Here is a 17,597-nt window from a genome sequence, read left to right on the forward strand (position 1 = left end):
TAAATTATAAGTGACATAAGGTAGTATGTTTAAATCTGTGAGAAAATAGATCCAAACACCTTTCTTGATCTTCCAAACTTATTTGAAGGGCCCTAATAAATTAGCTACATACTAAAGGTTCTTTTTTTTCTAATACCTTATTTTTCTTGTTTCCTCAACAAAAGAATAATGGCTTCTAGATAAATCTTATTCAACTCTAAAATTATATAATCCATGGCATGGGGATTATATAATTTTAGGGGAGGCAAATTTATGATCACCATGCTAATGAATATCTAGAATTAAAAGTTGAGGGGAAACAAAGTACGAAATCTGAAATACTGGAAGCTGTGTTACTTTTAAGGAAAAAAAACAAATCGTTACTTTTAAAACCCTTGTAAGCAAAATTTAACTGTTTTCTTATGGTGCTACATTAGCAAAAATATGAAGTTTCTTATTTAATTGTTGCTGCCTTAGCCTAATTTCATGCTATTTCTGCAAGGATGTATAAAATGGAAACTGTACAAGCAAAGTGGCACAAATCTAGATGGAGTCCAAATCATACAAACTCCAGGAAATTTTGTGGAAGTGTAGAAACTTGGGGTTATTTTCATCATTCTTATTTATGTCAGACGTTAACTGTGGTTGATCTGATACCAGGAGTGAACCAAAATCATAGAGTGATGCTCGTTCATTTATTAAATCCAATAATCTTCAGAATTGGTTTTTATTATGAACATTATAAACACAGCTGCAAGTTAATATTTGTCTTTAGAGTAGTTTTTGCTTATCACGCAAGTAAAGACTAAATAATCTGTCAAACTTCTTCGAAATGAAGATGAGAAAGGCTTTGCTCTCTCCCTGTCCACCTTCTACCAAACACAAATAAAAAGGTCTATCTAATTTTGTGACACCACAGAGAATAATGGTGTGAAATGTAGGTAAAGAAGATAACCAGGCTTTGGCTGCTTTCATATTTACCTATCCCCTGTGTTAAAAGTCTTCATTCAGTTGATTATTAATGTAAAAAAAAATTCAGCAAAATACGAGTGTATTGTCATTTATATTGCTTTGATTTGCAAGGATTTTATATGCAATCTACTGTAGTTTTTATATGTAGTCACTTCTTTTTGGATCCTCTTTTGGATATACCCTCTTTAAATGTGGGCAGCATGTGTTCAGATAGCTTTAAAAAGCTATAGTTTCATATTTTCCAAAGAATCTGACATTGGTCCCCACAGTGACACAGAATCTATTGAAAATAATAAATGGGAAGAGTCTACTTTTGTAATTTGGACTTAAAATCTAACTCTGATCTTCATAAGTGTTATAGAAAGCATTTATTTTTTTAAACAGGAAGGTTTGAAAAATGCTTGTATGGTAATGTAACATAGATACAGTCAAAACTGTAAATTGCTATTTTAATTTGATTATCCTTTTGAAAACAACCTGGATTAAATATCATTATACAGAGCTACATGAAAAGTAAAGAGAATGCATTGAGAAACCAGAATTTCATTTCAGTAATCAATTATTTTCAATTACTTGTGACTGCTGAAATGTTTCTGTGAAGGAAAATACCTAGAGTTGATTTATTCAAATTCCACAATTCTTTCCTTTTTAAAAACATGCATTCTGATATTTTTGTGCTCATTCAAATTTTTAACTCCCCAACTCTGTATGTATTAAGGGACATTGGCATCCTAAGTAGGACTATATTTAAAAAGTGAGTAATTTTATTTTTATAGTACTGAGTATGGCTTCTTTATACTGTGATGAATCTTGCTTTCTGCCTTTTATTTGCATAAGTAAAATCTTCATTTTTGCATCATCATGTATATTTTCTGCATATAATTAACATTAACTTTTTTGGCTGTGCAGAGCTGGCTATTTGCCTCAGAATATTCCCCTGGAGATTATCAGATACCTGTCTGAGGAGAAGGATTTTCTTCCTTGGCACGCCGCCAGCCGAGCTCTTTATCCTCTAGATAAATTACTGGACCGCATGGAGAAATACAATGTCTTCAATGTAAAAAGATATATTTTCTTCTTTCTTATTTTCAGAAGATAAACTGTTTTCTCATTATCTACTATATTCAACTGATCCTGAGTTATTTTAGTTCCTTCTAATTTGTGCTGTTTTTGTCCTGATCTTCTGTGCAACACTAATGGCAAATTCTTGAAGAAGAAATGTAATACATGCTACTTTTTGTTCTAGCCTAAAAGTGTCAATTAAGCTTAAATGCCTCAGAATTTAAGAACAAATACACATGGCACATCCTTAAAGTTCAAACTTACTTCCCTAGAGTTAAAGGGCTCTGTGTTCACAAAGGACTTAACCTGGGGAGAGGGATCCAAAGATCTTCACAGAACATAGACAGTTTCAGTAAAGATTCTTAGTCATTATTTTTAACCAAAAGGACATAGTAAATTCAGTTCACTTCCTTAATTAACAAGGATAAGATCAACATTGAGGCCAAAGCCCATTCATAATTGGGTCTAAGGGGATATAGGAGAGGAAACAACAGATAATCCAAATAGACCTGAAGACATGACAAACATTCCAAAATGTTACCTGACCAGATTTTCTAAGCTTGAAGACTGGAAAACCAGAATTGCACTGCTGACACCACCTAATCTAATGTAATAATCATTTTGAATAAGATTAGGATTAAGTTCTGCTAATGAGCTTTTGATTCCAAAATTTCTTATCACCAGTGAAGCTTTGCATATGAGAATATGTCTCTGTAACTCCTGTCACCTTTAGGCACTACTTATTTCTTTTTAGTTATTTCAAGACTCTGCCCTGTGTCTTATAAAATCATCCTAATTTATGACATACTAGCTCTGCTAATTAACCTACGCATTTGGAATGACTCGAGACTAGATTGCTATGACATGAAATCTGTTTATTAGAGCCATCTAAACTGTGTGATTTCCATAAGAGTTGCTTCTTTCTATTTTATCCTAAACCTACATGAAATCACCTCTGTTTTAATATTTTTTTAAATGGGAATAATCCTGGCTTGACTGTTCATTGTTGTTAGTTTTGTCTAAGCCCTTGAAACAGACATGTGTGGAAATGTATCATTACAGTTATGGTATAATTTTTATCTGCTAGAGAAGGACTTATTACTCTTTTCTTCTTAACACAGAGACACTGCAATATTAAACTTATGTAAAGCAAAATACATTTTTGTATATATTTGTACCTTAGAAGAGTATATCATGTCAGACACCTCATTTTCAATAAAAGTTAAGAATTGCTTTTACTGTAATTCCAGTGCTTTCGTTCCATTGACAAAATCCAAGGACCACATTAAAGTGAAGAGAGCATATCTTACCTTGCTACTGATATTTAAATATATCATTAGATGAATGGATTTTGACTTTGAAATACCACATCATTTTACTAAAGAGTGTTCTGTGTACGTCACGTTCAAAAAGGCTAGGCTATTGACTGGACTTATAGCACACTTTTGCATTAAATATGGTCTATTGACATAAAACACATAAATATTAGGTGCTCATTTTCATAAACTATATCTACATACATTTGTATATATGTATGTATGGATTAATTATCAATATTCCTCACTTTTCTTGTTCTGCTGCAAAAATTATCATCTCAAATATTTAATAGTGCAAATTACTTAATTGTTCAGTAGGAAGTAAAGAGTAGACTTCCATCATTGCAACTGTATTTTACACTAATTTTCTATATTTGAAATATCAAGTTGAATAAAATTATAATAGAGCATTACCATGCCCATAATTTTACTGATATTTCAAAGTTGGTTCATTTAGAAAATATTTTAATTTTACTGTATAATTTTAATTGTCAGCATGGAGCAATTTGAAAATATTATCTTTTTTTCTCTTACCCCCCATTTAGGAATATATTTTAAAGCAAGTTGCAACAACGTACATCAAGCTTGGTTGGCCAAAAAACAATTTTAATGGATCTCTTGTTCAAGCATCCTACCAACATGAGTATGGTTTTATTTTCTTATTTGCTTTTTTCCCCCAGAACTGTACAGTAACACACCACTAAAACCACTGTGACTTTAGCAGCATGAGACGACCTTACTTTCATCCTGCATCTTTCATTTCCCTCTCCTGGGAGGACTTCTGACGGGCAGCACAGTTTCCACCACCTGGTACTGAGAAGAAAGGCTTTTCTTTGCCGTGTTTTAATTTAAGATCTGCCTCTATCGGTAAAGTTGAGACCTGAACCCATACCCCTCACTATAGTACTGTTTCCAGAGAAGACTTTTTTACGTATAACTTCTACTCTGCTTAGTTATCTCTTGCTCAGCAACATGGAATTTCTATATCTGAAAATTAACTTAGTGCTAATTATTTACTTATCTACTGTAATGTAGTGTAATGAGTTTCCTTTTCTCTCTAGATATTAACACTGTTTGTTAATTTTTCTTTTCCTTTTGATGATACCCAGAGAGCTACGTAGAGAAGTTATAATGCTAGCATGTAGTTTTGGCAACAAGCACTGTCACCAACAGGCATCAACGCTTATTTCAGATTGGATTTCCAGCAACAGAAACAGGTAAGTTGAACCAAATTCTGTATTTCTGTATGATTTATACTACTTTCAGATTCTCAGTGGACGCATTCCATTTATCAACTGGAGAAAAACAAGACAAGAAAAAAACACTGCAAAACTTTGTTTCAGGTTCACAGCTTACAAAGCAACAGCATGAAAGCCACAATACACATATCTTTGGAATGTTTTATGTAGTTTTAAACTACCTTTCTTAATCCAGATTTATTCTTCAAATATAGGGTGTCGCCTTATTTTAAATTTTGATAGCTTTGCTATCCCATGAGAACAAAATAATTAAATTTAGGTCAAACTCTGAGGTTCTTTAGAAAGGTTGTGGTATTTATAAAACAACTGTGAGCATTTGATATAAATGAAGTAGCGTAGCAAATGTTAATATTAAAAACTGAAAACAAAAAGGTTATGAAAAACCTTTACTCTTTTAGTGACCTTTGACAGAAACCTTAAACTTGTATCTTGGAATTTCACAGTACAGTATTTTAATACATAATGTGAGGTTAAAAATATTTCATAGTATTATTTTTATTTTTTTTGCGGTACACGGGCCTCTCACTGTTGTGGCCTCTCCCGTTGCGGAGCACAGGCTCCGGACGCACAGGCCCAGCGGCCATGGCTCACGGGCCTAGCCGCTCTGTGGCATGTGGGATCTTCCTGGACCGGGGTACGAACCCGTGTCCCCTGCATTGGCAGGCGGACTCTCAACCACTGTGCCACCAGGAAAGCCCAGGAGTGCAGCAATTTTTGATTTGTGAGTTTGAACCACCAATCACTTCCATAATTCTCTTATAAATGAAAGTGTCAACTCATTTCAGTTTTGATAACCCTGTCATTTATTCGTGGTAAAATAATTAAATTGGGGCCTAATATTTTAAGGTTCTTTTGTTATTTCCTTCATCATTTTTATATTCTCCTGCTTTGCTTTCTTTTGTAACTGGGCAAGTAAACCTGCTAAATGAAACTAACTCTGTGTTTACTAAGGTTTACTCAACTGACCAACCATATGACACGACCCAGCATATACAAGTGACTTCCTTCAGGGAGGGTACATGATACTCACTGAGTTACCTGTGTGTGAAGATCAGAGGTTTAATCTATATTTTGGGGATGACAGCTCAATAATAAAACAATAATGTACTCCTGTTCTTGGTACTGAGTTTAACTTTCTTAAATTGAGTCAATTAAGGGGAGGGCTAGGTTTCTTTTTAAATGTGCCTGAAGTAACAGACCAGTAAGCTTTGTTTGTTTGCTTGGTTTTGTTTAACTGGAAACTTAAAAATCATCTGAAAAAACCCTCCAAGGGTAATGTAGTTGTATACTAAAAATTTTTGGTCGGAGAGATGCTATGTATTTATGCTAATAAATCTAAAGGACAAGGAGTCATGGAAGTAGCAGGGATTGCAACCTCTGGGGTGCTGTGTTACTATAGAGCCTGATCTTGATATACTGGGGATATAGGTCGAATAGGTGGCATTGGATTCAGGAAAATGGAATGGAAAGTTGGTGCAGGGCAGGGTAATGGAACCAAAACGTGCAATGAAAACCTAGAGATGGTAGCAGCAGTGAGAAAAATTCAAGAATTACAGTGGATGATACATTGAATGAGTCGACATTCTGAGCCCTGTTAAAATATTCAAATGCTACAGTGTGTTGAACTGTAATGGTGATGTCATGCATACAGACAGATTTGAGCTATGTTCCCGTCTTGTTAGTCTGTGGTTGGGGAATAAGTTCAGCAGAATGCCACATTTCAGAAAAGAGACAAATCACCAAGCATTCGGTAGAGAACAATACAAATGATAAAAAGATCTTGAAAACACCAGCTACAAGAGGAGGTAGTGAGGACGGAGAATTTCACTCTAAAAAAAAAAAAGACAGAAAAGATGAAAGCCTTTTCGTATGGATAAAAAGCATAATAGGGCTTCCCTGGTGGCGCAGTGGTTGGGAGTCCGCCTGCCGATGAAGGGGACATGGGTTCGTGCCCCGGTCCGGGAAGATCCCACATGCCACGTAGCGGCTGGGCCCATGAGCCATGGCCGCTGAGCCTGCGCGTCCGGAGCCTGTGCTCCACAACGGGAGAGGCACAACAGTGAGAGGTCCGTGTACCCCCCCCAAAAAAAAAGCATAATAAAAGGGACAGAAATTGGTTTCTTTCACTGGTTGGTGCAAATAAACAAGAACTAATTGGTCTGAGCTTCACTGAGTAAAATAGAGGGGATATATTTTTACTGCAAGTGAATTATTATTTGAAACTGTCTGTATTAAAGCACTGTCGAGATTGTACAGTTAACTGTCCAGGGGTCTCAATAGAGCAATATGCGATTTTCTTTGAATAAAAATTTAACCTGAAGTTAAATGTGTCCACAATTGACACAGCTCTTAATTTTGTGATAATGTATTATTTTTCAAATAATGTGAAAAGATATTTTTTTCTTTTTTAAAAAATTTTTATTGGATTATAGTTGATTTACAGTCTTGTGTTAGTTTCAGGTAGGTGTACAGCAAAGCGAATCAGTTATACATTTACATATATCCACTCTTTTTTAGATTCTTTTCCCATATAGGTCATTACAGAGTATTGAGAAGAGTTCCCTGTGCTCTATAGTAGGTCCTTATTAGTTATCCATTCTGTATGTAATAGTGTGTATATGTCAGTCCCAATCTTCCAATAAAGCTTTAAGCCAAGACACAGTAAAGATTTAAAGTGTTTAATTTTTAGGGCTTCCCTGGTGGCGCAGTGGTTGAGAGTCCGCCTGCCGATGCAGGGGACACGGGTTCGTGCCCCGGTCCGGGAGGATCCCACGTGCCGCGGAGCGGCTGGGCCCGTGAGCCATGGCTGCTGGGCCTGCGCGTCCGGAGTCTGTGCTCCGCAACGGGAGAGGCCACAACAGTGAGAGGCCCACGTACCACCAAAAAAAAAAAAAAAAAAAAAAAAAAAAAAAAAAAAAAAGAAAGGCAAAAAAGACACCCAAGAGAACTCAAGTACTCTCTGCAGTGAGTGTAAGCAAAAGTTTTATGCTACACTGTATAAGCCTGTGGTCTCTAACCTGATTGTGCACGAGAATCACTGGGGGACTTGTTAAACAGTTTGTGCTGAGCCCCACCTCCAGAGTTCTGATTCGGTAGGTGAAATGGGGCCCAAGAATTTGTATTTATAACAAGTTTCCAGGTGATGCTGATGCTGCTAATCTGGGGACCACACTTCGGGAACCGTTGGTATTAGGAACGGTTATGGTCTTCAGAGTCAAAGACACCGTGATCAAATTGCAGCTGTTCAACTAAATTAACTTAGGAAAATCACTTGGTTTCATCATCTGAAAAGTGGCAGTACTACTAACAACCAAACAAGTAGTGAGAGGTATGTAAAAGAATGCCTATATAATATCTGACCCTTATAGGAAATTATACAACGTTAATCATCTTTGAAGTTGCCTGCTGTTGAATACTTGTTTTGACCGCCCCCCCCCCCCCGATTAATGAGTGGTATGAATTTTAGATGGGGAAAGTAGGAACAGTGTAGAATAGAACAGAATAGGACATTTATAGAACGCCTTCAATATTAGACTTAACCCTCTATAAGTTTTGAGGATATAAGGATGTGACCTGTAACATAAAATAAAAAACAAAACATTACCATAGAGACTCTCAATTAGGAGCAGGGGGACATTTGCCCTTTTCTCCCTGCTTTAAGAAATACTGGCTGTCTTGGCCTCTGGGTAAATATTACATTTTCTTTCCTCCCCTTAATCAGCTGCTATTTACAGTACATGTCCCTCCACCAGCCATAGCGTATTTTTTAATCTCATAGTGTAAAGAGCTCCAGTTAAGCTCCTTTCCTTTGTGTCTTCTCTCTATCCATCAATATTTGCTTTACTTATGTGAGAACGTAAAGGTGGAGGGACAAAGGGCTCTTTCCATTATGGTCTGTGTGTGTTCGGTTCAGAAACCTCATGTTTTCTTCCCTGAAAACATAGATCCTAACTTATTGCCCACGTTTCCAAGTTATTGTGGTCCTATTACCTCTGCTCTTTACACTCCTTTCTGTATTCTTTTTACTGTACATTGACCTACTACAAGTTTTCATAGGCTAAAGTTATACCAGCCAGATCTGCCATTTTAGTGGTCAGATACCAGCGTAGTCCTGTTGCAGACGAGTGAACACAGCACGGAGTCTATGTGGAGTAGTGGAAAGGGCAGGGCTGCCCAAACCTCCAGTGAACTGGGGTGAGGAATTAGGTTTGCTCCTAGTTTGTCATTAGGCAGCTGTAGGATAAGACAAGTCTGTTAATGTCTTCAAATTTCAACCCTGTTTCTAAAGTGAGAACAAATCTCTAGTGCTTCCATCAGCTCCAACAGTCCAAAATTTCACACTCACTGTGCTTGCACATAAATCATACAGTTTCCTCACAATGTGTCCACTTTGGGTTCTCTTTTGATTATATAGTTAAAGGGGGATATATGTTCATTTATTCATGTATTCTATAAGTATGTATTGAGCAGCTATGATGTATCAGGCACTGTGCTAGACACTTGGAAGGCAGCATTCCTTCAAGCAATGCCAGCCCCTGCCACCGGACTGGCATTGAGAATATGTGGTCCGTGCCCTTACCCATCCTAAAGATGAATGCAGGGGCAAGGAGGGAGTGTAGGAGGGAGACAGAAATTGTTCAAAATAATCACATAAAGCTAAAAATGAAACTTAGGTGAGTGCAACCAAGAAGAGGTCTGTGGTGTTCTGAGAGACTGTCCTGTAGGAATTTGACCAGATCAGAGAGATCAGGGAAGACTTCCGGCCCTGAGTGCTGGTGTTGGAAATGAAGTGAAGGGGACATATTTGAACATGACTGAGGAAGGAAGAGAGACAGGAGTTAATATAAAAAGTAAGAGAAAGGAAGGCATTTGATGACAATTGACTAGGATAATCCCTTGGGCTCAAAGTTTTATGCATATGAATTGCCTAAAATGACATTTTTCAGTCTAAATCTAAAACTTTTATCGTACATTTATATAATTGCAAGAGGGGCTTTGGGGCTTCCCTGGTGGCGCAGTAGTTAAGCATCCGCCTGCCAATGCAGGGAACACAGGTCCGAGCCCTGGTCCAGGAAGATCCCACGTGCCGTGGAGCAACTAAGCCCGTGTGCCAGCCACAACTACTAAGCCTGCACTCTAGAGCCCACAAGCCACGACTACTGAGCCCACATGCCACAACTACTGAAGCCTGCGCTCCTAGGACCAGTGCTCCGCAACAAGAGAAGCCACCGCAATGAGAAGCCCGCGCACCGTAACGAAGAGTAGCCCCCACTCGCCGCAAATAGAGGAAGCCCATGCGCAGCAACGAAGACCCAACACAGCCAAAAAATAAATAAATAAAATGAATAAATTTATTTTAAAAACCAACAAATAAATAAGTAATTGCAAGGATTTAAATTCCAGCATATTGTAATTAAAGATTTTTTTCAATAAAATTCTTTCAAGACCTTTAAATGTATACAGTGGATTTGAAACATCATAGCTATTTTTTTTTTTTTTTTTTTTTGCTCTACACGGGCCTCTCACTGTTGTGGCCTCTCCCATTGCAGAGCATAGGCTCCGGACGCGCAGGCTCCGTGGCATGTGGGATCCTCCCGGACTAGGGCACGAACCCGTGTCCCCTAGCATCGGCAGGTGGACTCTCAACCACTGCGCCACCAGGGAAGCCCCATAGCTATTTTATAACCATCATTAGACATTTAAAAATATGATTATGTTCTTATTTACTAGTCACAAATTTCACATTCTTTTCTCCTCCCTCAAATTATGTTCTAATATAATATATTTTTGCTTCAAAATCTTTTTTGGATCACCCTATCATACTTCTCTGCAGTAAAAAATACACAGAACACACATAGACATACACACACAAATTTTTTCACGTCATCATAAAAGCCTGTTACGTTTCTTTTCCTCTAAATTGGGTTTTCATTACAATTGTTTACTGTATATACTTGATCACATAAATACATTGCAAATTTTGATAATTTCTAAACATGAAAATAAAAATTGTTAAATATAAAAGTAAAAATTGAAATTGGCCTTTTTTCCAATTAGTTTATATACTCACAGATAAATATTACTGCTAGAATGAGAAAGTTTCACCATCAATTCTATTCGTATTTTTATGTTAAAGTGTTGAAAAACCTTATAAATGAAAATAGATGGGAATGGAAGTTGTTCTGTTACAGGAATGTAACACAATTCTTCAAAATCTTTCCAAGTTTTGTGCCAAAAATCACATAGTAATCTATCACCAAAATTTAATTATCACCTGACAGCTTGATCAGTCCCTTCTTCAAATTTTATGGAAGCAGAGATTTTAAAAAATTGAAAACTCATTTTCTAGATATCAACACCAATATTTAGAATTTTCTCTTTATTTGATACTGCAGTACAATGCACCCTCCAAACATGCAAGATGAATGAATGAGAAATATGCCTCTCTCCTGGAAAGTGAGAGAAAGTGGGAGAAGGGTTTTTATGAAAAAAGAACTATCTATATAAGAGTTTAGAATGTGGAAATGGATTGCCATAATGCTACCCATATCCTTAGGTACTCGTTGAAAAGTCTTACTTTACCCCCAGAGGTACAAACACCTCATTTTGAAGACGCCTGCACTAGGATGTAGGTAGAAATGAGAAGTAGATGAGATTGTCCAGGGAGAGAATAGAAAGGAGTTCAAAGCTAAGAACTGAGCTATCACAACATGGAATAGCAGCCCTGAAGATGAACATTTTCAGTGTATTCTAAAAGTTTTATTTCTTCTGCCAATTTTTGTATATTTTCCACTTATTATTAATCCTTTCCACTATAAATTTTAAAAGTTGCATCTATTTAAACATATAGATATATCTATAGCTATGGATATGTAAAAATGGTATATAGTCTAAGAACTTATGTCTGAAATTTTTTCTTGTAGATGTCCCCAGAGACCTTATATAATTATTAATTTTACTTTAAGTCATTTCCCCTCAAAAAATACAACTACTTGCCTCTATCTTGCATTGTAAAATAGGCAGTTTATATCTAAAATATTTTTTAAATAGTTTCAAAATAGTTTTTATAATTTTCTCATGTTTCAAATATTGACTCAAAGCATTATTTTTCTACGTTAGGCAATACTGCTTTTACAAGTCAAGTTATGTATTTCTTTACCTCCTACCAACAATTGGCACGGAAACATAGAAACTGGTTTTTTTGGTCAGAGGAGCAGAAATTATTTAATTTTTAATTTCTAAGAATTTAGGAACTATGCTGCAAAAGGCACTTATAGTCCCAGTGGATTATGTTAAGTAGCTTAAAACTGATTGACCTGTATTTTTAGTTCACATTTTTACTTGCACGTGAGCATCCTATACTGTAATTTATTTGGCTAGTTCTTTATTTCGCACTGTGCACAGTTGAGGCATTGTTAATAGAGAACTTCATGCACCATGGGTGAGAATTCCACTCTTAATTGTTCTTTATAACAGACCCTTTGAGGTGAGGGGAAGAATATATTGAAATACCTACTTGAATGTTTGTAATGTAGATTTAAAAAGTACTTTCAGCTAGTTTCCCACAATGTAAAACTTAAGGGTATGTATTTTTGTTTACTTTTATCATATGCTTGGGGATAAAACAACAACCTTAAAGGCTAAACACTTTCCTTCTATCACCTTTCTTCCCTAGATATTTTATATTTTAGTAGTTATGGCCAGTCACCTCATTATGAATTGTTGTCTGCATAACTCCAGCACAGAGACTCTTTAAAGCAGAAAGTGTTGTGGGAACCTCTGGAATAATTCACAATTATCTTCAAAATCATCACCATCATCGACATCTTATTATTAATTTGTTCCTCAGTAGTTTTTTAAAGCTAAAACAAAAAATCTTTAACATGCTGTGTCCCTCCCTGTGATGGATGCAGCATTACAGGGCCAAGCTCACCAGTCACATTTGGGTAATGGAATAGCTGGATCAGAGTCAACTTGGTTTTTAACTTTTAGCTTTATTTCTAAAATAAAGTAATTTTTCCATAGTAATATCTATTAATGTGATTAATCGGTATTAATTCAGACTCCAACAGTGCTTGATTCATGTACCAAATTTACCCTGAGTAACTGCTGCATCACAGGCATCAGGCTAAAAGTCACGGGTTACAGTGATGAGCAAAAGGACACAGTTTCTTCCTGCCTGAAGTTGACAGTCCAATGGGGTAGACTGAGACTAATCAGATGTCATACGAATACTGTATGATTTTAGCGTATTGAGAACCAGAGGAAGATTTACAAGAAAAGAACAATTTGACCCGTCAGTGAGGCTGACGTTCCTGCAGAGTGACAACTGACCTGAGGCCTACAGGAAAGATACACGCTCACTAGGCAAAGAGGGAAAGGAGATGTTAAGAGGAAGGAACAGTGTATATAAATGGCCCTCCTTATTAGTTATCTATTTTATATATAGTAGTGTGTATATGTCAATCCCAGTCTTCCAATTTATCCCTCCCCCCACCCTTCCCCCCCTGGTAACCATAAATTTGTTTTCTACATCTGTGACTCAATCAAGGAACTCTACTCAATACTCTGTAATGACCTATGTGGGAAAAGAATCTAAAGAAAAGTGGACATATGTATATGTATAACTGATGCACTTTTCTGTACAGCAGAGATTCGGACAATATTGTAAATCAACTACACTCCAATGAAAATTAAAAACAAAAAAGAAAAAGTCACCTAAAAAAAATGGCCTTCTTCCTCAACATCATTTCTCAAGATTAAAGTCTTGGTACTTTCAAAAGTTTAGGTGATTGGGTAGAATCTATACTGACCCAAGAACATCCTCTGGAAGTTTTATAATTTCATTTTCAGTTCATCAGGTGGTTTTGTTTTTATTTGCTGAGAAGAGCAAAAATCCCCGTTAATTGATTATGCTCTTTCATCAAATCTTAAGGGGATTTCTCTTCTAAGATGAGAGTATGTTAACAAATAGAAGTATTTTGGTAAGCTATGGAGAAGAAAAGCTATATGTGAAATGTAGTAAGTGGGCTTGCTATGTGAATTAATCCAATCGTGAATTCCTTTGTCAGACTGGAAATCTTTTTCATAACCCGTAGTCAATCACTACCTGACTTAACATTTTGTATAAGGAGAGGTCACGTATAAGATTACTTCAGGAGCGGCTATAACTAAATGTAGAAGAGGACTTTATAATCTCTCTTCTCCCTATGCTTCTCTGGAATCACACTGAAACTACCACTTGTCCTTGCCATTTGGAGAATTCAATACATGCTAGCTCAGTTCAGTTCGTCATCAGATAACTATTTGACTGAATGACCTACTTGCAGGACTAACTAATTTGGATGTGTTTTTAATTTACTTTTCAGTGTAGCAGGGACTTTAATTGCATTGAGAGCTAATATAAGTGCATAATTCTATTCACTTTTTTACAGTCACATTTAGTTTGTAATCTAAATGCATTAACGATTTTATATTCTAATTTAAAATGCAGAAATAATCATACACTTATTTCCCTTTTCCCAACCCTTTTGGCTTTTCCTGACATTTTACTTAAAAATATTATATTATCGGTCATGCATAGAGGTAAATAGTCAATAGTATTTTTTCAGGGTATTTTAATTTTTACAGAGGTGTGCTTTTGAAAATAATTTGATTTAATTTAACTTTTTTTCTTTTCAGTATAATTGGTTTTCCCCCCATTTCTGCCAAAAGTAATTTTCCTATCATGCTAGTATTGTTTGCCTAATATTATACCAATTTCAAGCATAACACTATTGAACTTTTGTGTTATCTGTCAAAAGATACGCCTATTGATTAGTTATAGAATAGCTCTATTTTAACTGCCTGACTTTATCACAGTACAAGTACTAAGTAAATATAGATTTACATGGGCAACACAGGGAGCAGTGGTGATTAAACTTACAATAGTAATCATTATTATTTACTAAGCCAGAGCAGAAGCACCAACAAAAATATTTGTAGCTTCCAAAACATTCTTACATACTCACAGACAGTAGGTTATACTGATGGATTCAAGATTCATTGATTACAAGGTTTATTGCAACTACTACCAACCACTATAAAGAAGAAATTTCCTCTGCATTTTCCAAAAATAATATAAGCATTGCTATTAGCACTGAGAAAACTATTTCAGCAACATCAACAACATTTCCTTTGTATTTATTTTCCCCCCTTGTGATTAAAACTTAGGACTGATTTCATGCATATAAGTTATTCTATCTCAAAATGAAAATAACTCATGGTAGTCTTTCTAATGATAGTGTGATAACATTTACTCAATATTGTGATAATGTTGATGAAAGATCTTCCATAGTCATCAAATATTGTTTTGCGTTACCCATATCTTAAAATATCTGAAAGTGAGAAAGAACTCTGATGACTTGTAATTTCTTGGCAATAATAGGAAAAATAAAAGCACATGCACACACTTCCATGGACTGAATAGTGGCTTCTAAAAGATATGTCTAAATCCTAAACCCCATCTGTGAATGTGACCTTATTTGGAAAGAGGATCTTTGCAGATGTAATTAAATTAATGTTTTTGAGATGAGACTGCATGGATTTAGGGTGCACCCTAAGTCCAATATTGAGTGTCTGTATCAGAGACAGAAGAGAAAGAACAGAGAAACACAGAGGGAAATTCATGTGAAGACAGAGGTAGATATTGAAGTTATGCATTTACAAGCCAAGGAATGCGAAGGATTGCCAGATCCACCAGAAGCTAGGAGAGAGGCATGGAACAGATTCCTCAGAATCTCCAGGAGAAAGCAGACTGCTGACACGTTGATTTTGGACTTCTGGCCATAAGAACTGTGAGAGAATAAATTTCTGTTGTTTTAAGCAACCAAGTTTGTGGTAATTTGTTATGGCAGCCATATGAAACTAATACACACAACTTTAGCCTCTGCCTTGCAATCAAAACTTGGTACATAATATTTTGTATTGTGTTGATGAGATTTCAAGGAGTGCTACCAATAGATAGCAAATAAGACTTCTAACTTTCGCTAACTTCACCCTGTTCTTACTTAAGATTTTCATCATGAAATGGAGGAATAAAAGAAGATACTGAGAAGGGAGGTTCTTCTTGTTCCTCATAAAATTCAGACAAAATTAATATTATGATTCCTCAGAATATTATTTTTTTACTTGTGTAGGAAAAAAAGATGGGAGTGACCTATCGCATGAAGATAGAATAATATATAGAGATATTCCTAAAATTCACAGCAAAGGACCCATTCTCGTGTTTCAGAATCCCTTCACATCTAAATATTTAGAAAGAGGTTTTTTGTTTTACTTTCTAGTGACTTAAGGTTCTTTCTATAATTAAAAAACCAAATAGAAAAAATTGAAGTGACTTTTATTTTCATATATAAGCAAACCTTGCTTATTTTATGCTGAAACGAACATACAGTGCAGGCATTCAATGTGCACTGTTTTCTCCTTCTCTTTATACACATGCAACATTATGACCAATACCTGCCAATTACATGTATGTGTGCATACATACATTTCACTTATTTCAGAAAGTCATAACATTGAGTTGACTCTTTTAAAGTGTATGTTTGTCTCAGCTATCTTATCTCCCAATGCAAAATAGGCCTAGCTTGTTTTGTAACTTTTTTCATCCACTCTTGCCATTCTCCCTTTCTCCAGACCCCAGCTTCTTTTTTTAATCAATAATTTTATTTTACCTTGTGTAACAGGACTAGATTTTTTATAACTATATTTAATTATCAAATTTAATTATATACATCCTTATTCCTTAGCATACATACATGTATTATAAAGTTTTTTATGGATTTCACTGCCTTTTCACAGGAGGATCAAAGTGCATTTCAGTGAAGCCACAGAACATCCAGGATTTGATGAGAATAAGAACATTTCTCTATTTTTAAAAAGTAAAGCATTTTCTTATGCAGTGAATCTAACAATTAAAATTACAAAACATACAGAATTACATTTTGGTCAATGCACAGACACAAACACACACAGAGAATAGTAAAGTTTACTTTAGCCAAATAAAATCTTTTAGTTGGAGACCTTTCAAGTGAGGAAAATATATTAATTATTGACTACTCATGACAGTTTACTTGTTATGCCTAAAGAATTAACTAAATGGCTGTAGTTGATTCTTCCCAAGCTGTACAATCAGCCTTATTAACCACAGTGACCTTGACAGTGCATTAGAAATGAAGATAAACCTCATTTGCATAGACCCATACATTTGTCGATGTAGTAATTTGATGGATACAATAAACTGGTGCAATTTTCAACCTTTGTATGAAGAATTCAAGACAATGACTGTTGCTGTAAGTTATTCCTGGGCAACAAGATTTATTTGTTCAGGTGGAGCCCTATGTCATCCAGTGGAGTTTTCATAAACACTGAAGCCTGGATCATGATTTGAATGGGAATAGTGCTATGGATTTGCTTTTGTAACTAATGTGTCATTCCTATCATTATCTTTCATCTTAAAAGTTAACTGTAAGTACTGATTCCTAATCATTGTGATTCAGAAAACACCATCTATATTTAGATTTCATATCATAGGAGGCACTTAGATTTACAGTGCTCTGACCTAAGTGAAGAAGAAGCTTAAATATTCCAGTATCAGGATAGAGCAGATTTGAAATTCGTTGGGAAGCCACGGATAATAGGCACGCAATTATCCAGAAACAATTTATCTCCTCTGTAACACAGGCATCTATAAATAGGGCAATTTATCAGCCATTTCACAACTTCTATTACAACTGTATACCTCTTAAGTTTTAAATTATATTTTTAGAGCTATTTATGCTAGCAGCCTGCTGCTCACTGTTTTAAAGTGAGTCATCATGGATATATTAATTTTTCTACCTTTGTTATAAACCAGTTCAGTTTTTTGGAGGTCTTATGGGTATAATTGATTCTGGATGTCATAAGCGTTCTGAGTTGTGAAACGTTAAATAACTTTGTTCTAGGCTTTTCAATAGAATGTGTTCAAAAT

At 35.6% G+C, this 17,597-nt stretch overlaps 1 protein-coding gene across 1 annotated transcript in view; it reads left to right on the forward strand.

Annotated features, from left to right (window-relative positions):
- Positions 1–17,597, forward strand: part of TRHDE (thyrotropin releasing hormone degrading enzyme) — a gene marked incomplete at both ends in the record, with an annotated part of 409,908 nt that overhangs the window by 371,903 nt on the left and 20,408 nt on the right. Inside the window, 3 exons of the mRNA XM_079715341.1 lie at positions 1,861–2,008; positions 3,875–3,972; positions 4,439–4,546. Of these exons, the coding sequence (XP_079571467.1) occupies positions 1,861–2,008; positions 3,875–3,972; positions 4,439–4,546 (354 nt within the window). The remainder of the gene's footprint in view (positions 1–1,860; positions 2,009–3,874; positions 3,973–4,438; positions 4,547–17,597) is intronic.

The sequence above is a fragment of the Hyperoodon ampullatus genome (assembly GCF_949752795.1).
Source record: "Hyperoodon ampullatus genome assembly, chromosome: 11".
Classification (NCBI taxonomy): domain Eukaryota; kingdom Metazoa; phylum Chordata; class Mammalia; order Artiodactyla; family Ziphiidae; genus Hyperoodon; species Hyperoodon ampullatus.